This window comes from Paramisgurnus dabryanus, chromosome 6 (genome assembly GCF_030506205.2).
Source record: "Paramisgurnus dabryanus chromosome 6, PD_genome_1.1, whole genome shotgun sequence".
NCBI classification, from domain to species: domain Eukaryota; kingdom Metazoa; phylum Chordata; class Actinopteri; order Cypriniformes; family Cobitidae; genus Paramisgurnus; species Paramisgurnus dabryanus.
The window spans coordinates 40,988,137-41,012,798 of record NC_133342.1 but is presented as its reverse complement, the minus strand read 5'-3'; the positions used below and the strand labels follow the sequence as shown (position 1 = coordinate 41,012,798).

Sequence of the window (24,662 nt, the reverse complement as noted above, 5' to 3'; positions counted from 1 at the left end):
CTACCGTTTCCGCCGCTCGAGCGGGCACGGCCGCCATCTCCGGGACGACTCCGCCTCGGAGGGAAAAAATGGGCACCCCTCTGATGCTGCAGAAGTGACGGGACCAGAAGGAGGTCCAATGGATTCGGCAGAATCGCAGAACACGACTCTGCAGTCTCCACCGGAGCCTCAACCGGCTGAGGATGAGAAGGCCGGTAGGTGAAGGACGCATCCTCCGTCCTACTCAGCGTAGTGATGCGAAGAGCGTCCTGCGAGCGCTTGACAGCCGCACCATGACGGCGTTCAGCACTGCAAAGGCGCGGACGTCGTTCCCGTAGAAACGACAGTCGTCTCCGCAATCCAAGAGGGTTATGCTCTCACAGAGAGAACAAAAGCTCTCCACGAACGCAGCCTCGGAGTGCTCGATGCCCAAGCACGAAGACAGCGCTCGTGACCGTCACTGGAATCCCTGTACTTCTCGCATCCAAGATCGCACAGAGGAAAAGCTATCCTGAAAAGGACGCTGATCTCCGAATATACGAGAGAGTGGCTGTCTTTAAAAAGACACAGAGCTCTCACGTATCACTCTTTAGGGAAATCACTCTTTAGGTGCTCAGCTGATGATGCGCACAGGGAGAGGCAACGCACACACTAAACTCAAAACAAAAAATATGCAGAGCAGTGGAATACTGCGAGCGTCCGCTGTGTCAGTACTGCTTGTCAACCAACTTCAGCAACCGTTCCCAGAAGAGCAGAGAGTAGCTTCTCAGTAGCAGATAATGCCGGCTTTCGAAGCGAAAAAAGCTAATTTCCATATTTGCACCTGTGGCTTATATACGCACCTGGCGGGGCGGCGCCAGCATTATGCAAATATCTCAATGCCAAGTTCATTGGCGTTTTAGTAGTATTCGAAGCAGATTGGTCTCTCTAAGCGAGTTCCCAATTCGTCGGTCACGACGTGACGTCGTAGTGACCGACTGAAAGGGAACCCTGTGTATGCATCCTACTTCCTGTTACCCAGTCATGACATATATATATATATATATATATATATATATATATATATATATATATATATATATATATATATATATATATATATATATATTATGGTATAAATGTATTTGAACCGTGTACATTGAATATTTTATTTTTTATTTTATTTTATTTTTAACCTGCATACTGTATTCTTACACTTTAAGGACCCTCAATATAAGTGTGAAACATCTGGAGGATGAAGTCTATAAACAGGATGTGTAAAGGTGTTTTAAAAAGGAAGTGAAGGGGGTTGGCGGGGTATGCGGTTAAGAGAAACAGCAAAAGACCCTTCATGACTTTATAATAAATAAATGAACCCTCTTTACAGACCCAGATAACGGATACAAACCCTTTAATCAACTTCACTTGCACATTAAGTTTAAAACCAAATAATTGACCATGAGTACATTAGACTCCAACAAACCAGACTGTAAATTAAGTAATTAATTAAAGCCTATAAGATGGGCTTCTGGAAAAAGAAATGTGTATTTTTACTTCATAAAACATATATATCACATGTTTTATACACAGCTTTTTGAGCTCTTACTAAAACATGTTAAATGAAACTGACAGCGTATGACTCATGACTGTGGTTTAAAAAGTTTTGACACATCACATCAGAAAAGTACGGTACTGTATATAACTTCCTTAAATGAAAGACCACAATACATTTAATCTGTGTTTGTTACGATGGCGTTGTGGCATCTCTTAACATATGTTCTGCTTACATACAGCACAGGTAGGCCTACCAAACTCAGTCAATTTAATATGATACATTTATGAAAAAATATTATTATTTACATAGTTGGAAATTTACACTATAGGGTAGTATTATGAGTTAAAAATAAGTATGATAAGGGTCTTCCTCTTTTTTGTGACATCTATTACTGTAATTGAGAGATTAACTTAAATTAACTGTAAAGTGAAGAAGACACTTATAGTATGTGTGTAATTTTAGCAAGATTGTCACAAGATTGTTTCTGTGTTTACTATTCAGTTTAGGTTTTGTTCAGAAATTGCTAGAAAGGCTTTTGCTCATTCTGTGCCCTATAGTCATCAAGCAACCTCCACAGCCACATCATTTAGTTTAGTTTAAAGTTATTGCTATTCTGTTGGATTGTATGGGTATTTTGTATGTTTTAATACTCATTGTTTATACAATTGTATATTTTTGTTCTATGTTATTGCGTTTTTAGTTTTGTCTTTGTGAAATGTGTCAAGTTCTTGGACAGGTCTCCCTTGAAATAGAGTCCCAATGATTTATTAGTTAGTTAAAGGTTAAAAAGTATAGTATTGACAGATTTTACTTTGAATTCTTACAATTAATTATGAATATATAACAGACTGCATTGTCACATTGAAATGTTTATACGCTCTTAACTCATTCTCAGTGATTTTCACAAAAGTCATGAATTTCCACACGGGAGAGAGAGAGAACCCAGGCACAGGCTTAAATGAACACTTAGACTTTATTAATACAGGATACAGAAACAAACGATCCACGAGGGGGCAAAACCAGGTAACAAAAAAAAAAAAAAAACACTAAGTAGACTTGACAAACTAAACAAAGAGCTAGACAAAACTTCTTTACAATACTCTTGACAAGACTTCACACAGGCTAGTGACACAGGTAAATACAAAATGAATCAGCACAGGCAGCAAACATGAATCAAACAATAATAGGATAATTAATGAGGCGATGAGGGGGCGGGGTCAGGAGACGAGACACAAAACATGGGCCTGTCATGATCCTGCCTCCAGACTAATAATAAAACAATAACAAGAGGGCAGAATCATGACAGTTTCACAAAATGCCTTCCAGGAAAATTTTCTTATATAAATATACAAAACAAATGAGAGAACAGACCCTCTTCAAACAAATAAAACAAGAAAAAAGTTTCATTCTATCTTTATTTGTTCTCTTTTTATAACCTCTTAAATGTGGGTAGGATTCTACAAAAAAATAATAAAATAAGTACAGTATTAAAAAAGCTTAAATAATTGCATTTTTGTTAGAGATTAGATTTAGAACGATTATCAAAACATACATGGCGTTTAAAATGAATTAAATTCAATAAATTGGATGAGTGGGTAATAGCAGAATTAAAGATTACCATAAAAACTTTTCAGGAAAGCATCGTTGGCAGGGAAATGTTTTCTCTTAATTGATGACATCTCGTCAATAGTGGGGAAAGAGATAAAGGAAGAAGCGAAACTGTACAATACATTTATACCACAGCAATACTAAAGTAGCGATACTACACTCTCAGAAATAAAAGTACAAAAGTTGTTACTGGGACGGTACCTTTCAAAAAGGTCCTAATTTGTGCCATTTTGGTGCAGAAATATACCTAGGAACGATTATGTGCCATTTAGGTACACAGTTGTACTTTTTGCAAATACCCCCAGTGACAACTTTACCTTTTTGTACCTTTTTTCTGAGAGTGTTGGTATAAATTTAGATGCGTGTTGGCCCAAAGGCCAAAAATATAGTACATTTATTTTTATGTATAACTAAATTAAATCATATATTATAACTTTGCATACCCTTCCGTACACTGTAAAAAGTGAAAGTTGGATCTACTTTAAAAGAATATTGGTAAATTATTTCAACTTTAATTTTCTCACTTTAGCTGTGTCCCAATTCAAAGGCTGCAACCTTCTAAGGACATATTTTAAGACCGATTGCGTCACAGCAGCACGACTTGATGTTAGTAAAGCCCTCCCAATTCAAAGGATGCTTAAAATTAAGCCTCAAAATGCGTCCTTATTTCTCCGAACTGTTAAGGATAGAACGAATGGATTTGATATACTGTTGAATAGCTTAATCTTTATCAACGTGTCATATTTTCAAAAATAAATTAATATTATTCTGATTCCATATTTATTTTAATAAGTCAGAAACGTCTCTGCTGTGTCCTGCTGACAGGCGCAGTGTACGCCTGCAGCAGGGGACACAAGTTATTGTCCTCCAAAGGTTAGACTGTCTCATTTCAGTTCTCTTCACGGACTTCTGTGGCCGGTTGCATAAACATGGCCGTGACGTTAAGACTGCGTCTTAAGAATGATTCTGACTAACTAGCAATAAGTTAGAGCTAATCAGTCTTATTATTTGGATTTAGACCAATCTGCCTTTATATATAACATACTTAAAACAGATATGATCAGTCTTGAAGAAAAAAATTCATGACTAACTTTTAAGACTAGTCTTAGAGTTTTATGCAACCGGCCACTGAGGCTTCCACCTTGAAAGACCGAGTGCTCACCTTTTAAGGTTGCATGCTTATAAGGTTGCAGCCCTTGAATTGGGACACTTTTTAGGTTTATTGTGCTGATGACCAGGGGCGTCGGACTGGGGGTAAAACCAGTACTGATTACCAGGGCCCCAAGGGGAGAGAGGGCCCTTGAAAGTCTGGAATATATTTTATTTTACCTGGATATTTTCATTTCTTATTTTAATTTTATAATGTCAAATGAAATGTAAAGTTAGTGTATTTGCTGAATAACTGTTTGAATATATTTTGTATTAGTAAAAAACTATCTAAAGTCTCACGGTCCCACCCCTTCCTAATGCACCAAATGGTTTAGTCCATCTGCACGCGCATTTTGTTTGTAGTTGTGCGTCTGGTAGAGCGCAAACTTCTGCGTGCGGTTGAAATGTCTTTGTCAAAGAAAGCTAAATTGGGCCACCAAAACAGAAAGAAAAGACAGCAGAAGAAAAAAACAAACTTCCTACTATACTACTTCGCTACATTTTTTAAATCATATCCGTTACTGAGTAAAGAATATTTTTAAAAATGCAAGGTAATCACGGATGAATGATGATTGATTGATGGGCGGGGAACGCGCTAAACTCACAAAAAGAACCATGGAGACGGACGAGACAGGCACGCGCTAATGCAGACCCTCAATTAATTTCTTATGAAAGAAACCTCTGGCCATATTTAAGCGACCACTTTCCTCTGACGTGAAGCGAGTGTTTCATTCCTATGTAAGGTAGGATTTATGCTTATATGAACGGAATTGTGGACCGGGGTTTTATCGCTCATTTGCACGACGCGTTTTTAATACCATGCGCATTATCTTCCGATGTCAATCAGCTTTGCATCAAGTCAACCACAACTTAAGAACGTCCTTGAGAATGCGCAGGTCATTAGACATTGGAGAGAGAGAGAGAGAAATAAGAATAAAGGTCTTACATCAGGTACCCAGGTCTGGGAAGTTAGATAAAAGACAATAAGGATGAAAGTATATAGCCATGCACTCATCTCATGATATGCTCATTTAAACTATATAACAATGTTCCCAGCAATACATCAATTTCAACCTTACTATAGTGATTGTATTTACTAGCTGCTGACCTCATTATTTTTGCTTTAAAAGTGCATACTCACCTGTAAAAATCATTAAACTATTCCATAAATGTTTCTTAGTTATATAAAAGCTTTTACTTTATTAACTTTTTGCTATTGCACTTTAATTGTAAAGATATTCCTACAATTAAAAACAACTAGTTTGAAATGTATATTCCCTTGTCGTTTTTGAACTATACTAGAAAAAAAAAGTAACTTTTACTCTGAGTAAATTTAAAGTGACTTACTTTTTACTTTTACTTGAGTAGATTTTTAGACAAGTAACTTTACTTTTACTACTTAAGTAAAATATTATTAAAGTAACTTTACTTTTACTTAAGTAGAATATCTTATTACTCTTTCCACCTCTGGCTAAACTGTTTGAATTTTCCTGGCTGCGATTGTTAGTGCTAAAATGAACTGAGACAACCCAATGAAAAAGCAGAATATACACTTTCAGATGATAATTTGGTCATAGACTACATGCAAATTGAGTTGAAAGGCTAAATAAATAAACTGTATACTAACAGCTGTTTGCATACAAAACAATAGCCTATTTTTGAAAAAAAATGTTTAATTTTAAATGAATAGGCTATAGTATGCAAGCAATAGCATTTGTTTCATTTTGCCTTTTTTCCATATAAAATGACTAGTGATACATGTTTTGTTCGTCTTTTAATATGAATGGAGCTTTTTGTTAATGTACAAAACTAAAATGGCATATTTAAGATTTAATTTATGCCTTAAAGTAATAAAGCATAATAAAAATAAATGTTCTAAAATTTAATGTCTTGTTACTTCAGCAAAATAAAATATTTCTGAATCAATTCTTGTTTGGTTATCATACAGTTTGTTCGTGTAGTGATTAGAAAACTATATGGAAAAATGGGGGGCCCATCAGGACTGCCTATGCATAGGGCCCGGGACCTTGTGCTACGCCCCTGCTGATGACATCACATCCTATTGTATTCCTGACCATTCTATTAATGTAAAGCTGCTTTGAAACAATTACCAATTGTGAAAAGCGCTACGTAAATAAAATTGAGTTGAATGGTCTTTGTAGTTTGTTCATTGTAGCTCTGCTGTAATTAAAAGTGTATCATGCGTTTCCTTCTGTTATCATGTGTATATGTTTCCCATGGGCTTTTGTTTGTTACTATTTTGATTCAGAAGTTCAAGGTCTGGTTATGAATTATTGTTCATGCCATAGGTTATATGTTTTGTATTTCTGACTTTCTCTTATTTGCACATTGATCCTGCCTCTCTATGCCTATTTTTGGATAGTATGTAGCAGTAAGGTAATTTCTTGTTAACGGCCTTAACCTTTACTAACAGTCATACAGATTTTGATTTATTTGACATAATTTTAAATCAAATGCTTTCTACTACGGTTCAACTGATTAGTGTTTATGTAAAGAGGGTGACACTGATATTCGTCCTCTTAATTGCTGAATACAGGAAAAAATTGTATTAATTATTAAGGTAGCCGACTACGCCACCTGGGGGCTTATCTGAGCCCCAGGACTCAAAAGGACAACCACATTTAATTTAAAATCACTTCACACAGAGGGCTGGGCATATAATATTGACAGTCACGAGATGGATTAAGTTACAAAAACCATTTATTAAATACACAGATAAAAATATTTAAAAAGTTAGGAATCAATGCAACACTCAATAAAGAAAATAGCACACTGAGAAGTCCTTAAATGGATGCTGTTTAGTCCAAAGGGGCAGTCCAGTTCGTCTTGGCTCGATCAGATCAAGTGCACCACTTCGTTCAGTCCTACAGTGGCCTAAGTCTCCACTGAACTTACACAGCACACTGAAAAACAGATAAAACGACTGCCAGTATCTCTAGCTCACAAGTTATACACAACACCCCAATAATTACTTTCTCGTGCACACAGTTTCAAACCACAGCACAATCACACCACTCCAAATATAGCAATAAAAGTACACAAAGTGACTATAGGCTAGCAATCTCTGGCAATCATCAGTTTTTGTAATAAATGGTAAAAACAGTGCGACCGGTTAAGTTCAAATGGAGGTTTCTTTCATGGGTCTTGCTTCAGGAGTATAAAAGCTGAAATGGTACTCACAATAGGACCGGGTAGCAACTAGGGATGGGCACGATATTCGAACATTCGATCGGCAATAGTAATTCAAATGTAAAAAATGCTATTCGAATGTTTTTTTTTTATGTGCCACCAAAGGGTTATGACTTATTTAATGCTTTTTCACTTCATCTATACTGTCTTTTACAGACTTAAATGTAAAATATGAACATTAATTTGTATGTATTTCTGATTGTTTGGCAATGCAGATTGCAGACGAATTTAAGTTTTTCCTTTATCTCCGGGTTTGTCCGCGGCGCGCCGTGTTTGGCCACTGGCTCAGTGAGGGCTCACGTGTTATTAAACGTGCTTCTCCGCCGCCCGAATCAACACATCATGAGAGATTTGTAAGCTTTCTGTTATAAAGTCTACTTTATTTTGTTAATAACGAGACAGACACGGAGAACGAAATGAAACTGAGAACATTTATTATATGCGGTGCTCTTTCGAAAATGAACCGGATAACTGCACATGGCAGTTTAAAAGCAAAGCTCCGTCTTTGTGAAATGTTGTTAAATTAAGCTAACGTTAGTAACTTTGCACAGTCAACAATAAGGTATCGAGCCGCTTACGCTATTTGTAAAATAATATTAAATACAGATATTCAATCTTGTTCAATCCATCTGTTGTTGTTATTGGATAACCATCATCACGAGGAAGAGTTTTCTCCGCAGCATCGTCATTATTGTATCTAGTCAGAAGAACGGGCTTTTACTGAAGCAGGTAGGATAAATATGGTTTTCTTTATTCACAAATACATGTCAAACTAATCTGAGAAGATATTTATATGGCGACTGAGCAGTCGGTTATGTAGATGTATTTTTTTCGTTTGCTCCGGGCTCTGTGGTGTTTTGAGTCTGTTTAAATGATGACAGCCTACTTTGTCAAGTCCTCAAACTTTAAACTTCGCAAGTCCTCAAACTTAGATTAGATTTGGGGTTAGTATATAATATTTGGTATAATATAATGTATGTAAGATCAAACAGTAATGAATTCATACTGACCAACTTGAAACTAAGGATTTGACTCAGACTTCGCTCCGCGTGGGGTTTTAACGCCTTTTTTCTGTATGATATTTTTTAAGAAGAATTTAAGAAAATATATATATTTTTACATTGTTTTCAACTTAAGAATACATACATATATATTAGGGATGTGACGAGATCTCGCGAGATTAAATGTGTATCACAAGATTAAGTGTGTCTCGCGAGATTTCTTGTGTAGGTGAAATTCTGGCCGTAAAAGACTGCATCCTTCGGAGGTCGCATTTTTAAACTGCATTTACTTCATAAAGACTGTCTTATTAGAGACTACTAACAATTATAAAGTTTACTAATAATTTAGTTAATCGCAAATTGTTGTAATATGCTCACGACTTGCGAATGTAATGCTCAGTTAATGATCTGAAATAAACCTTAATGACGTATGCAGCCTGCATATGCGACCTCCAGAGCATGCAGCTTTCTGTTTGACCCTTTTAGGGGCCAGTTACACCAAAAGCATTTATGGCAGTTGCAGGCGCCTTTTTTAAATGATATTCTATAGGCATGGAGCGTTTGCGCGCTGTTTATGCACGCTGAGCGCCTTGCGGTTTTTGCCGGCGGCCGCAGCACACGCCTTTGAAGGAACGCTGAGAGCGGAGAAGCGCCAGACGTCATTCGCGTCTTTCCATTGTCCACTCGAATGAGGGGAGATGCGGGACTTACGTTGTGGTGAGGGAAGTTTACAGTTGCTTTGAAGAACCGGACTCCACTCGCTCACTCTCTCCTGTGTTTGTGCACCTCTCACCCTCAAACAAGTTCAGAGCAAGCTTCATCTTTTTAAAGTTTCTGCTAATATGACAGTTAACAGCAAAAGAGCGCTCACGCTTCAATATTTGATTGACAAGACAGCTGACTAGGTGGTTGCCTAGCAATATTAAAAGTCGCGTCGACACGCACTGCTCTTTTTTTTAAACGCAGTGCGTCGCGCCTTGCGTTTCCAAGCGTTTAAAGCGTGGTTGGTGTAATTAGCCTCTTACAGTGCATGCATTATATTCTGTCTTTTACTACATTTGCTTTTTTGTTTGGGTTTCCAATAATGTTCGTTTGGGAGCTCGTATGAAGTCTGAGACGTGTTGTGTTTGTCTGTTGATCAGTGTCAGATGTGAAGTCTCAGCAGATTAAACCATCACAGAATTTACATGATTTAATGTCTGCATGTTCATTTCTATTGTAAAGAAATTGACGTATATTAAATATTCAAATGGATTTAAACATTGTTTGGCTAAAAAATAAGCGTTTTTCTCCATCTAAAGTGAAAGTGAAAGTGAAGATAGCATCCGAGAGACGAGTCTACTATCGCCCCCTGCAGGCATTTGTTATAATATATACATAATGCTTTTTATTTATAGACCACAAATGTAATGTGTTTGTTAATGTAATGTTGTTTAATGTAACTTGGTTTTAATACTTTATTTGAACCAATTATTATTGCATCTTCGTTATTATGTAATTTTAAAGGCTACTGCTCACTTGGGTCTATTTTTATTACCCAAAAATAACAAATTACTTCATTATCAGTTAGTAAAATAATTGTTAGGGGCAGTCCTTGATTAGTTAAAACATTTAAAAATAACATGATTTCAGTTTCTTATTCATTTATTTTATCATCGAGGGTTTCTTAAAAAGTGTAAAAATATCGTCTCGTCTTGTTCTTGTGAACCCAATCTCGTGTCTCGTCTCGTGGATTAAGTGTCTCGTCACACCCCTAATATATATACATACAGAATATAAGTTTAGCTTGTTGTGGATATTTCCTAATTATAAGCCTTCTGTATAATTATGACAAAATGAAAAATACAAAACACATATCTTAATTAACATAATTTAAATAAACGAATATTCGAATATTCGTTCTTTATGAGCTTAAATATAATATAGTAAATTACTGGAAAATGCCCATCCCTAGTAGCAACTCCCACTACCCAGTCTACGCGAAGTCCAGCGTTATTCTGTTCCGCTGGGGTAAACACTGTTATGCTCCACTCACAGCGTGGATTCCTCTCGCTCTCTCTCTCTCTCTCTGCGTCGTCACTGCACGCCAATCCACCCGCACTCGTTTCCTAGTGTAGCGAATCTCGTCCTTCAGCGTAATACACTGCACATGGATCTGCTCACACTCGTTATGCACTGGTGTAACCTCTGAGTCTTTCAGGGTGTTCGCTGTTCATTAACCCACTCACGCGGTCTCCGTAAGACGCCAACGCCAGTCACACTTCCCCTATTCCACACGTGACCGTACGTCTTCCGTAGGGGGCTCTCAGTTACACGGTCTCTACAGCATGCTTTTAAAGGGCACAGTCTCCACCCTTCCCTAATCAGCTCATCATGCTGGCATACGCAACAGTCTATTACTCATAAGAAAGTAGAACAAGGCAATATAGACAAGCATGATGCATGAGATTATACAATTCATTAATACATTCATAAAACCAATATGATGCACAAGCTTATATAATTCATTAATATGTTCATAAAAGATAACATCAATACTCTAATCCCGTCACATTTACATTAATTATGATAATTATGTGTAAGATGTTGAAACTGGTATAATAAGCATTAAAGGACCAAGACAAACAAATAAGAGAAGATAAAAAATCATAGCAGTAAAAAGGTCATTTAAACAAAAGCTTTTTTACTGTCTCCTCAGGGTCCAGAGCTAAAGACACTGTGTTTGTGATGACAGGAGCTTCTGTACAACTGAATATACAGACAGATAAACCTGATGAGTTTGATGATATAGCCTGGAAGAAAGACAAATTACAGAATGTAGTAAAATATTTTTCTGTATCAAATGAAGTTAGACCTCACCCTTCTTACAATGACAGAGTGGAGTTTAATACTGAAAGTTTCTCTCTGACACTGAGGAACATGAAGAAGACAGACAGTGGAGTTTATACAGCAACAGCAAGTGGGCATAATGATACACATATGGCTGAACACAGAGTCTCTGTTATAGGTGAGTGTGATAAACGTTATTCCTGAGTTTTAATTGGAAAATGTGCAGATATATGGTTTACCGTTTGGTGCAAAAACTCAAAACAAAGGCCTAAAAATCCCATTAAGGCCTTTGTTACTCTTTCCAATTTTAGTTTATAAAACGATTAGTTCCAATCCTTGATTCTGATTGGTCAATAGCTGTGCTTTATTCACAATAAAACACTGCTAAGACCGCTTCACCCAACGGTACTGTTTATCACTGCGCCCTTAGCAACCACACATATCAGTTTGAGAAGGGTTTGTTGTTTTTATTTGAGCTTTGATGCATATTACACATTGGAACTTTGATGTTAACAGTCAGGGATTACTTTTTACTAGCGGAAGGAATGCGTTTATTGATTTAACTTCATGAAAGTTGCACTAATACATTTTTTTATTATTTAATATTGTGTGGTTACCGTTTTATAAAAGCAATAAGGTACTCAAGGCAAGTGCTGTATCGTGAATCAGCCCAGTCTCACGAAATTTCGTTATATAGTCACGTATTTTTTTGATTCTTTTTTCGTGCTATTATCACGAAATTTCGTGTTTTTTCGTGATCGTATAACGAATTCCTGTTTTCGTGTGATTATCACGTATTGGTTTCTCAACTGTTTTGTCCTATTTTCTTACCATTGTCGCTTCGGTTTAGGGTTAGATTTACATAAAATGACATCCCTAACCAAACCCAACTCTAACCCTAACGCCAGGCGACATATAAAAAATAAATCAGAAAAAATAGTATAAACCAATATATAAAGTGACATTCTAATGCAAGCACCAAATCTAACCCTAAACCGAAGCGACAATGGTTTAAAAATAGGAAAAAGCAGTTGAGTAACCAATACGTGATAATCACACGAAAACAGGAATTCGTTATACGATCACGAAAAAACACGAAATTTCGTGATAATAGCACGAAAAAAGAATCAAAAAAATACGTGACTATATCACGAAACTTTGTGAGACTGGGTTACGTGAATAAGTAATGGCTGAAGGGGTTGCAACAACGCCCTTCAGCCGTTACTTATTCACGATACAGCACAGCCTCTCGTACCTTATTGCTTACTTATAGCAGGTTTATTGCTCACTTCAAATGTGCTGTTTTGGTACAATATGTTCACAATTTTTAGTAAATAATAATTACATTTATATGAATATATATTTTTTATTCTGTTACCAGTGTTTATGTATTGCACTGATTGAATCCAGCTAAACCATCAGACGATTAAATATGTTTCAGATGCAGTTGAAGCTCCTGTCCTGACAGTGAACTCAAACTCTAGTACAGGACTCTGTAACTTCACATGTAACACAAATATTTTTACAATCTACTCCGTAATTAATAACAGTAGGAGCTGTTCAGAGGAAGTGACATCATCTGAAATCTATCATACAAGTCTGAGATGCATTGATGACTTCATCATTTGTAACCATAGCAACCCTGTCAGCTGGAAGATGGACACAAAGACCATTGAACCAATCTGCATTGTTCGTCAAGGTAAATATATATAATGTGTTGTCATATATTTTTTTCTCAATACCAATATGAACAAAAACACTTTTAACATAACATTCTGCAAAAACAGATTATTTCTGATCTGCTCTGTTCTTTCAGATCTAGATAAAAGGACTGCTACTGTGATATCTGCAAGCCTTCACTGGTTAATCCCCATTATTTGTATATCATTGGGTTTGTTTGGTACAGGGGTTGGCGTATGTTTCTACAAGTATAAAAAAGGTACATAACACCTTATTTCACATTCATGTTTTGACACCTTAAAGGCGGAGCGCACAATGTTTGAAAAAACACTTTGGAAAAGGGAGTCGGGCCGACTATCAAAACACACTTGTAGCCAATCAGCAGTAAGGGCCGTGTCTACTAACCGACATCGTTGCCTGGGTTGCGTATGTGTGGCACAGGTCTATCAAAAGAAAGTCCAGATTCTATTGGGGTAGGGGCATGTATGTTTAGGTGATTTCAAATATAAACATTGGCTTTCAAACATTATGCACTCCGTAATTAAGGAAATTAAGAAACTAAACAAGTTGTGTACAGATAACAACAGCTGGTTAAAACAAGGCTACAATCTAAAATCTTGTAAATCTCTTATAGGTGCCCAGGATTATACAGTCTATGAAGAATGTGAGGTAAGCTTACAGCATATCTTATAGTTTCTCTACTGTATGAGCTTTGAACACATTTCAGTCAAAGCAGCAGGATTCTAACTAGATTGTGTCTGTAGGAGAAAAACAAAACACAAAAATCTCAGGAGATGTTGGATATTGGATCAGGGAATGCTCACACTGTGTATGATACTGCGAATAAGCAGCCTGATGATTCCATCCAGACCACGCCCACTCCAGACTCTACCAATCAGGTAAACAATTTAAAATTAGAAAATTAGTATTTAAAATATATAAAAGGGTTCATTAAATTACAGATTATTTGATGACACTGGTAACATAAGCCTTTTTTATCATGTGAATTTTGAATTTTACCATTTAATGGGTTGCATGGTCTTGCACTTTTTTCATGTTATTTCAGAGCAAACCAGAGACATCAAAGACTATCTACTGTGCCATTCAAAAGCACTCAACACCACCAGCATCTGAAAGTGATAAGACCATTTATGCTGTGGTTAATAAACACTCGACTATGTGTGAAACGGTGCACTAACAATGACATTCAAAGGATCTACACAAGCGTACTGCACAAGCCCTGAAAAGTGAAGCCAAAACGTCTCGATCGCCCCTCAGTGACTGGTCCCAGTATAGGTCATAAACCCCACCTCCCCCATGTTATTCAATGGGACTTGAGACCAACTAAACAATTTAATTACAATTCAGTTATCTTTTTTCCAAAGCTGGTTTCTGTTATTTACTGTAGTTTTTATCACGCTGATGTAAATTCAAGTGTTTGTTTTTAGTTAGTCATTTAATGCTATAAAAACAGTGGTGTCACGTCATGATTGACAGCTGTTATATTTGCATTCTGCGAGGGCGGGCCTTGATTTCGCCGCTTTACTTCCTGCTCACTACTGCGCAGGACTGGTCCCGAAATCGCTACTCTGCAGACTCAAGACCCAAGATGTCAGCGCCGTATCGGGACACTGGCGGCTTCACTTTTCACCAATGGAAGAGAGCGAACGGGCGCCATACATCTTTTTTTACAGTCTATGGATCTACAGATTAAATGACTTCTGAAGCAGGAGTCCTACTTTTTTCTGTGGTGTGGTCAACAGTTTTCAATTCTGTACTGTTATGTACAATGTTTTGTCTGTGTATGTACAGTAATTGTGCAGTGTTTTTATTAAATGTGTACATAAGCTTGTAGAAACTGATATATAAAATCAACTTCTTCTTTAATGTGCCATGTGATTACATTAATGTTTGACATTTTTTAGGTGCTTTTTAATATATCCCTGGATTGTTTCAATGTAATCTTAATTGGTGCATCTGTCTTTCTGACTTTTTCTGGGACAAAAAGTGAATCAATAAAAATACAAACAACTGTTTTTAAATTTAAGAAAATAAAATAAAACCACTGACTCTTATCATAGATTTCTATTTCAGATTTCTCAGCACCTGTGCAGTTACACTTCAAACCACTTCCTGGAAAGTATATACATCACATGCATGAGCAGTCTTGTTGTAAACCTACATAATGTTATGCCCAAAATCATGCTCATGTGTAGATCTGTGTGTTTAACATGACCTCTGCCTCTGATGTACCTGAATGCACCACAATTTTTCCTCTGGATTATACAAATCCTCCAGAAGAGAGAAACACTGCTGGACCACATGTACAACATTTTATACTTGTTTATACGTTTTCATACGTTTTACTTTATACATACATTATTTTATACACACTGTTGATATTTGAAGGTTATAAACAAAGGAGTAAATATTTTCAGCATGATTTAGGCTTATATGTAATTTATTTAATTCATAATTTGTTACTACTCCAAATGAGATATAAAAGAAAGATAGATGTTTAATAATGAGATTTAATACAAAATCTTTTATTCTTTTAGGGATTTAAAATTGATCACACATATCTTCTAGGACTGTTTCTAAATTTTGTATGTATTTGTGTTGTATTTTATTAAATATGTATTAACTTGCAACGAACACCAGAGTTTTTGTAAATTCTGATGATTTAAAGTATTGTGAAAACAAATGCTGTCATGACTCTTAACTCTCTTGTCTGTCACATTGAGCTAGCCCCGGACATTTGACCTGCATTTACTGCAGAAGTTAAAACTACTGTAGAAATGAGAAGTGACAAATTTATAGCCTACTTCCTGAACAACAGCTCTGCTGTGACCACATGTTGCAACACAGACTGCTTACACATTATAATACAAACACATACACTTAATGCACATATCTGGAGAAATTTAGCAACTCTGGATTTCTATACATAATAAATTAATTAAAAACACACTCCATAGTTAGGTCCTTCATAAATATCAAATAAGATTAAAGTATGCATTTATTTAATTAATTTGCATTCAATTTGCATTTAAAATCTATGTAGTTTAAAGCACTGAAATACATTTAAACTTGTGCAGTGAGAAAATGTCAAACTTTTCAACAACCTTCCTGTTATTTCTATGCTCAGTATGTTGAACACTGAAATCTTTTTACCCGCTCCCTGACTTATTATTTTCACCTGTTCCCCTCATTAGTTTCCCTATTTAATGTCCTTGTGTTTGATGTTCTGTACACTTGCGTTTTGTTTCCTCCTGGTTCCTGTTTCATGTGAGTTTATATCAAGAGAGTATTCATGCTAGTGTTAACTTTGTCTTGTTTTTTTGTGCAGTTTAGTGTATGTTTATCATGTCAAGTTTAGTGTCAGTTTAGTGTTGTGTTCACCCTGTCCTGTTTTGCCCCCTCATGGGTTTTGTTTTTCTGTTTTTTTTTTTTTTTTTAAATAAAGTATCTGTGTTGTTCATCTGCTGTCTGCGCTTGGGTTCATCCACACCAAACCCTCACAGAACGCACGTGTCAGAACTGAACCCAGCAGACTGTCCCATCATGCGGTGTGCACAGGACCCCGAATGGTGGAGGTCCATTACCTTCCAGACCCTTGCGGGCAAAAGCCCATTTCCACCTTAGGGGAGACTCTCCCTCCATGATAACGCCTTGGCCGTTGATCAACAATTACCTGGTGGGCGGCCTCAACAATCCTCTGCCAGTTCCGGAGCGGGAGAGCCTGGTTTCCCTGCCCTATTGGGAGATGGTGGGCCGTCTCGCTCAAAGGCAATGGTCCCGATGTGAGAGGGTGTCCCCCCAGGCTAAGGTCAGCCAACTGCCTTCCAATCCTGAGGGACTGGTCGTCGGAGTGTTGACGCCGGATGGATCGGTGCTGTCCGGCTCAGCCATTAAAGACTCTATTCAGCCTGTCAACCTCCGGTGCAAACGTGAGAGGAGGTTGTCCTGGGAGTCGCTGTCTGAGGGGTCCTCCTCGGAGCCTGCCACACCCATCACAGTTCCTTCCTCTTCTGCCATGGCCTCTGCACCCCGGCCGAAAAAGAAGCAGAAAAAGGGAGCATCGGCTTTACAGCCAGCTGCAGCCTCCCCTGTCTCAGCTCTCCAGCCAGCGCAATTGGCCTTGAAACTATGACCAGCATGAGGACATGTTGAAATTTGTTCACTGCTCCTGGGGTCTCAGTCGGGCCTTGTCACATCTAATTACATGTACTTTAACACTTTACAACTTTGGTCTTTGTACTCATGTAATTCTTCTTTTGTACACAGTCGACACACTCACTGAAAAACATGCCTGTGTGAATACACTTTTGTGTAGTAATTGCTTACATCATTGTCTAGCTTCTTGAATTCTGCGACTTTACTTATAGTTTTTACAAGGTGTATATTATACAAGAAGTGTATCAGCTTAAGGTATCGATACCAAATGATGACAGACTGAATTTTGACAGAATTTTTTTTGTGTGTTATTACTCATAGGACTGGGCGTTCTGCTGCCACCCAGTGTTGTTTCATCACATTAACAATTGCTTGTTTAAACCAAGAGTTTCATTTTCTGATTTTCGTTCTTCCAAAATCTTTAAATCAGGATGTTTCTGGTACACTCACTCAAATTCAATTTCTTCCTCAGATTCACTTTTATCTTTCAAGACATTTATTGAGAGAGAGTTCTTGCAGAAGGGGAGTTGCACTTTTTCACTGCATGATGATATTGTGGATGTTTTCATTGCAGTATTATTGCTCATATCTGCCCAATTACCCAACTTCATCATTCAAAGAGTAGAAAAAACAAACCAAAACTATTTATCTATTGAATGACAGTATGTACGGAAGCTGTGGCTATGAACCAATATCGTGTGGTTCAGGGAGATCTCCATGCAAGTGATACAGACCATATTTAAGTTTCAATAACAGAACAAAACCATCAGAGAGATAGCAGGAACTTTAAGAGTGGCCAGATCATCAATTTGGTACTTTCTGACTAAAAATATAACACACTGGTGAGCTCAGCAACATAAAAATCTTGTACATTTATATAGGATAAAAGTGATGGATCGCATTATCCTCTCCATCATAAAGAAAACCTGAAAGCGCAAATATAAACGTGACAACATGAAGTGGCACACGCTCACAGATAGCATAACTCGCTACATCGCCAAATAGATGCTGCCTTTTAAAGGAGCGGTGAATCAAATACTCAATTTAAACTTGATAATTTGTTATATAAGAGGTCATCATAGTTAAATGAACATCCTGCAAGTTTCAAAACTGAAAATGTCCGTGCTATTGAAATATAACAGTTTTTGGCACCAAGCCAGTATTACAGCCGAGTGTGGAATTCAGAGAAATATGACGTCAAAGTAGAATTGAAGCACCTCCCCGAATCCAAATTAAATGCCCACTTTTGTAGCTTCGCGTGACACACGTGTGTCTCAGCAATCAGTAAACATGTCTTTAATGATTGCCAAATGTTACCAAATTGACTTTTAAATAATTTTTTTCTGAGAGACTTTTATTTTGATGCGGTGATCTGTTCTGATAGAGTAACCATGGAAACGGAGTCTTGGGTTGTGGAAGAACCGAGTGGGAACAACACAGAAGCTGAATACTTTAATTCGGAGGCTCGGAACATAACATTAGGAATGCATGGATAAAGGTTGTTTTTGAATAAGTTCCAGCTCGCGTGGGGAGTGTTTGATTACCTTGTGTACTGCGGATTCTTTTGTAAAGAAGCAAGTCGATGCTGGATTTGCAGAGAGACTGTGATTAAAAGCACCACTTATATTGGATCTGACAAAAATGACACAGCAGTAACGTATACACAATAAGTAAAACATTTAACTTCATTTAAGTTACTGCGTTTCACTATTGCTTTGTTAGAAGAGATCGCTTGATATGTCTGTTGTAACATCTGATTCTGATGCCCGCTTACTGTGTTGTACACGGTAATTTTAGGCAAGTTGCGATTGAACGGTCCAACACTCAACAAAGCTTTTTTTTATCATATAACTGTAGTATGTAACTTTACGTGTATCTAAGAGCAACCTCACAAGCACAATAGAAATATACAAAGTTATTGATAAGGATTTATCAGCCGCAGCTAGATTCTGATGCACGTCTACTGTATTGTTTACGGTAATTTAGTCACATCAAGTTTAAAGTTTTGTTTTTACTTTACTATACGTATTGTCATTTATGTGTATCATCATTTAGCACCTAAAATCTTTTGTGGCTCAAACATATGTGTTCGGCTGCTATTTTTACAAATGAATGTTTTTAAAACATTTCCCCACATGTAATGACGGGGAGTGAAGCTGTCCAATCATAGCAGTGGGCGTTTACGTCCAGGTTTTCAATGCGGCCCAGAGAGCCACAAATCCATGTTACAAAATAGCCTATTACTTATTGCTTTTAATGTTTTTGAATGCAAAAACCATGCGAACATCATAAGTAGACATCAGACAACAGTATAAAACAATAAAATCGACAAATTCACTGCCCCTTTAAAAATTTAGCTTTTTCAAAAACCACGCATAAACATTTTTTTTCTCAAAGAGCGATCTCCAGGACGAGTCCTCGACCAGACGTGGTTTTGACCTTAATTTCACCAAGAGTGTGTGGAGTGCAGTGGGTGAGTTCTTGTCCTTTGCTGTGAGTGTATACACTTGAAAACTGCAGTTTTGTGCTGTGTCTGTGTTGTCAACAACCACCTTTCAGGCCAGACGAAGTCCTGCCAAGGAAGTGAGCATTGAGGCTGGCGAAGTGACCATCTCTATTCATATGCCGTTGGTGAGATCCTGACTTTTCTTTTCCACGCGACGGTGGTGAGGCATCGACACCAAATAAAGACCTGGTTGCCCCTTCTGTATACTCACCTTATGCCTAAAGCTAAAGCCAGCATATTGTGTTGTACGCCTGCCTGCATGCCCAAGTGAAGCCCCAGTTACCTTTCTATATATTCATTGTACGCCCGGAGCCAGGAGTCCAGAACACCTAAAGTCCCCCCCCCTCCGCTATGAGAGCCCAAGGACTGAGACCTCTTTTTTTAAGTATTTAATTAAAAAAAATGCTTACATGCTTTTTTTAACATTTAATAAAATTTGTTAAATTGTATTTCTTTGTCTGTCTGGTCATTGGGGCGTTTTGGGACCTCCTCGGGGTGGAAATAGGAGGAGCGTGACCCGCGACAGGGGCGGTCCCCTTCTCGACCTGTGACATATGCTTTAGCTCTCGAAGTGGTGGATCGGTTGACTTGCATGACGGAGCACTGGGGTTTCCGCAAAATATCTTCTTTATTGTTCTACTGATGAAAAAACATATTATATGGTGTAAGTGTTAGTAAATAAACTTGATTTTGAAAGTATGCTACCGTCTTATTACAGTTTGTTGAACTTCGTTCATTTATTATCGTTGTTTTATTCAAATGGCATAACCTTTACATTGTCAGTAATTACTGTGCTGCTTATTTCTGATACAGGAGTGTTTGTTTGTTAGAAAAATGTTAGGCTACCTTATTAAAAGTATTGCTCTTGTGTTTTTTTTCACTAATGCTGTTCTCGCAGGATGCGTGACAGGCACACCGCTTTCGGCTTGCACTGTTCTGTAGGTTATCAAAAGTTTATTAATTCTAAACTTGTCACGTGTCCATAATATTGCACAAAAAAAGGCACTACACTCCCTTGGGTCCGCAGCAACACATCCGCCACATAATAAAACTGTAGACAGACAGACAAACAAACAGACACACACACAGACACACACTGAGATTCCTGCCTTTATTAAAAAAAAAATATGATCAGCCCCTCCTTCCGAAGCTTCGAATATTCAATTTAATTTCTACTAGAGCTTCGAAGCTCAAAAAAATGGTATTCGGAACAGCCCTAATATTTACATTTTTCCCTTTTATGGCACTTCTTCTATCGCTCACTGGCTATCCTGCCTTGGCAGTGTTTCTTGCTAGCTTGCTTAAGCCCAGAATACACTGCAAGATTTTTGCACTCCTGTAAGATCATTACCTTATCACACTGTGCGACATGGTTCATTTAAACTTGGGTACGACAACCATGTAGACTGTACGATGATAACACTGAGGCTTCGACGCCTATGTCACACGTTACGCAACTTCACCAGCATGCGCTCGTGGTAAACAAATACCAGTACGCAGGTCGCAGCAGCAAACACACTGTGCGTTGATCATGCTGAATTTCTGACACTGTCAGAAAACTATCGTAGGCCATCTTTGGATGCAAGACCGGAAAAACGGCCGTCCTTGAACCTCTCTCACTTTACGACATACGACCACTGATGAAGAGCCACGATCACAGAAATCACAACGGTTGTTTCACGATGGCAATTTTTCGTCTGGGACAGAGAGGGGCTTCAGAGAGGGGAATGTTGCCTCATTCTTTTTCCACCAAATAAGTAGGTCTTGATGCCTTAGAATTGGCTTCTCTTCTGTGTAGCGGCGCATTTCAATTATGGAATCTGTGCCAGTTGTGCGATGCTGCTGAGAAGCCAGTACTTGAGAATCAAATTCCATCCATATCCCACATTTTGCAGCAGCCCTTGCAGGGGAGCATGAGGTAGTCGCAGAAGCCATTGATGAGGCAGAGCTGGTGGCAGAGCTTGAGCTTGGTTCAGGAGGGGCTGACATTGAAGGGGCCGAGGTCTGGTTGATCAACTGCATATCACTGATGAGTCGTGCTTTCATAGGTTCAACTTTGCCATTTTGCGGAACCCAAGGTTTTTAAATCTTATGTCCAGGTAGGTGCTGACTGCAAGACCATAAAAGGTTTCAATACCTCTGAAACGACGCTGACATTGTGCTGACAGCTCAGCAGCTAGCGTGTTACCCTTGCGTTCATTAGATGCAGCTGATTTCAAAAGGAGTGATACCAGGGGAATGTTTTCAAGATGATATTTCTCTAGTGATTTCCTCAAATGGTCTCAGGGCATCAATGGAGAGACTTATCAATGACCAATCTTCCTCGCTTAGGCACAGTGAGCTCTTTCCAAGCAGACAGAGCACAGTGGTCACCACATCCTTCTGCTCATGCAGTCGCTCAAACATGTAGAACACTGAATTCCACCTTGTTTCCACTGATTGAATCAGTTCATGCTCTGGAAACTTCTGTTGTCCTTGAATTTCTTTGAGCCTCTCTGCTGCTCTTGTGCTGTGGTGAAAGAAGGTTACTATTGCACGTCATCTGTGTTGGATGTCCAGAAGACCAGGGAGAGCTTTTATGGAGTCTTTCACTACTAAATTTAAGGTATGTGCAAAGCATGGATGATGTTTCCACTCTCCTCTGTGCACAGCAGCAACCATGTTGGCACCATTATCTGTTATTACGGCCTGAATTTTGTCTGTTATACCCCATTCATCAGTGATTGTTTTAAATTCTGAACAAATGTTGTCAGCGGTATGTTGTCCTAATAAACTACAGGTCTCCAAGACATATGCTTGCATTTGCCAGTTTTCATCAATAATTGAGACAGTTAAGTAAGCCTTTGTGGTTCTTTATGTCCACATGTCTGTTGTAATTACAGCACTGTTTGTACTATCCAGAGATTGTTTCACTTTTAAACGGCCCCCTTCATACAATGCTAGTATGTTCCCCACCGTTAAACTTTTCCTACTTGGAATCTTGTAGCGTGGATCGAGGGTATAAACAAAATCCCTAAAACCCTCATCCTCCACTATAGAGACAGGTTGCAAGTCCTTTGCTATCATTTTGGTAAGCTTCAGAGTAATATACACAGCTCTTGGGAAATCACCTAGGTGAAATAATAAAATGTCTCTTATAATGTATGTAAAAAATGTAGCCGAAATACAGAGGTGGAAGTAACGAATTACAACTACTCACGTTACTGTAATTAAGTAGTTTTTTCGTGTACTTGTACTTTTATGAGTACATTTTTAAGTCTGTAAGTCTTTTCCTTGTACTTAAGTACAAATTAAGGTAAGTAATGTACTTCGCTACTTTGAAAATCACATTCGTTACTAAGTACTTGTAGAATTTGAATTAAATTAATATTCAAATCTTAGACAGCATATGGATATCCAATAGAAATAATTGATCGTGGGCGGGCCAATAAAAACCCTTGTATTTGGACCGGGAAAAACCCTGGTCTCTGGAGAGCTATTCAATCGATCCTCGCGCGTCCTTCACTGTGACGTTATGGACGCTGAATTAATTTAAAATTCCAAAGAAATACCGGATGATGTGTGCCCATGGCCGCACCTGGGAGTTGTTCACAAACAGAGGAAGGAAAGGAGACAGCGTGCAAATGTAATGCCAACTTTGTTTGCCATCTGCAGTGATTTCGGCTTACAATACTTAAAGTGAAGTGAGTATTTGCCAATGTATGGTAACCCATACTTGGAATGTGACCTCTGCATTTAACCCATCCAGTGAATAGTGAACACACGCACTGCAAGTCGTGAACACACAAACACCCGGAGCAGTGGGCAGCTATCCCTGCAGCGCCCGGGGAGCAATTAGGGTTAAGGTGCCTTGCTCAAGGGCACCACAGTCGCAACCCGTCGGTCGTGAGCCTCGAACCGGCAACACTTGGGTTACAAGCCCAACACTCTAACCACTAGGCTACAACTTCAGCCTCTAATCTCAAAAAGCACATTATGCTAAGAAGACTTATAACCATATTTATGTGATCGTTTTCGTTTTTCGCACATAGACCGTAAAAAAAGGTTTAGCATTGTAAAATGGCGCTCAAAGTTAAATTTCATGTCATTGTTAACATTGTATTATTCATATTGAATCAGTGTTTTAAGCTTATAATAATAAAAACAGTCTAATAAGGACTCTTTTATCAAATTCGTCTGTTGCCGCGTCCCACTGGTGTGGCAGTGTAACTGCACTGACAGCCTGTCTAAATTACACATAATATGTCAGTGCTAAATGCTGATAACTTTTGAAATATTAGTAGGGTACTTTTTCAAAGCTTTCTTGTCCAATAATATTTTTTAACTCTTTTCCCCGCCATTGACGAGTTATCTTGTCAATTAAGAAAAAAACATTTGCATAAAAAACGTGTTTCTGAAGAATTTATGTTAATGTGCAATACCGCAATTGTCCACTAGATGTCGGACTTACCCAATTTATGGATAAACTGAAGCCAAAAGTTTTTACTAATTTTATGTTTGATATTCGTTCTGAATCTGATCTCTAACTAAATTCCTTCACAAAAATGCAATTGTTTCAGCTTTTTGCTAAAAAAAAAGTCTATTTGTAAAGAAAAATACCAATATTTAAGAGTTAATAAGCAGGGGAAAAAATAGGATGAAGCGGTTTTTCACTTTTTTTATTATTTGATTGAAAGTAGAGGGTCTGTTCTTTCATTTGATATATTTGTATGTTTATATATTTTTAGAAGAAAATTTTCCTGGAAGGCATTTTGTAAAACTTTTGTGAAAATCATAAAAAATGCTGGCAGACAACTTTTCGAAAAAATGGCTGGCGGGGAATGAGTTAATGTACAAAAAATCTGTTTTTAAATAAAATAACCCAGCAAGCTTATTTATGTTGCATAATAATTCATTAATAATAATAACATTAGACCATTTTTATAACTTGATAAAAATTATATGAAGAAATAATAATAATAATAATAATAATAATAGCTGCTGTTAAAAT

General features: G+C 37.7%; 2 protein-coding genes across 4 annotated transcripts in view; both read left to right on the top strand.

Annotated features, from left to right (window-relative positions):
• Positions 1-24,662, top strand: part of LOC135767166 (CD48 antigen-like) — a 109,653-nt gene that overhangs the window by 49,354 nt on the left and 35,637 nt on the right. The window lies entirely within an intron of this gene.
• Positions 1,678-16,027, top strand: LOC135767164 (uncharacterized). Of its 2 annotated transcripts, none has more exons than XM_065276822.2 (7): positions 1,678-1,756; positions 11,180-11,488; positions 12,752-13,009; positions 13,133-13,249; positions 13,625-13,659; positions 13,755-13,889; positions 14,057-16,027. In XM_065276822.2, the coding sequence occupies exons 1-7, from the start codon at positions 1,708-1,710 to the stop codon at positions 14,186-14,188; spliced, it is 1,035 nt and encodes a 344-aa protein (XP_065132894.1). In that variant the 5' UTR covers positions 1,678-1,707; the 3' UTR covers positions 14,189-16,027. The 2 variants fall into 2 exon arrangements, with proteins under 2 accessions (XP_065132894.1, XP_065132893.1); XM_065276821.2 differs by having other exon boundaries at positions 13,127-13,249; positions 14,057-16,026.

Coding starts and splice junctions, on each gene's coding strand:
- LOC135767164 (XM_065276821.2), top strand. CDS start 1,708: ATGGCGTTGTGGCATCTCTTAACATATGTTCTGCTTACATACAGCACA. Junction 11,489..12,751: donor ACACAGAGTCTCTGTTATAG/GTGAGTGTGATA, acceptor AATATGTTTCAG/ATGCAGTTGAAGCTCCTGTC. Junction 13,010..13,126: donor AATCTGCATTGTTCGTCAAG/GTAAATATATAT, acceptor CTGTTCTTTCAG/ATCTAGATAAAAGGACTGCT.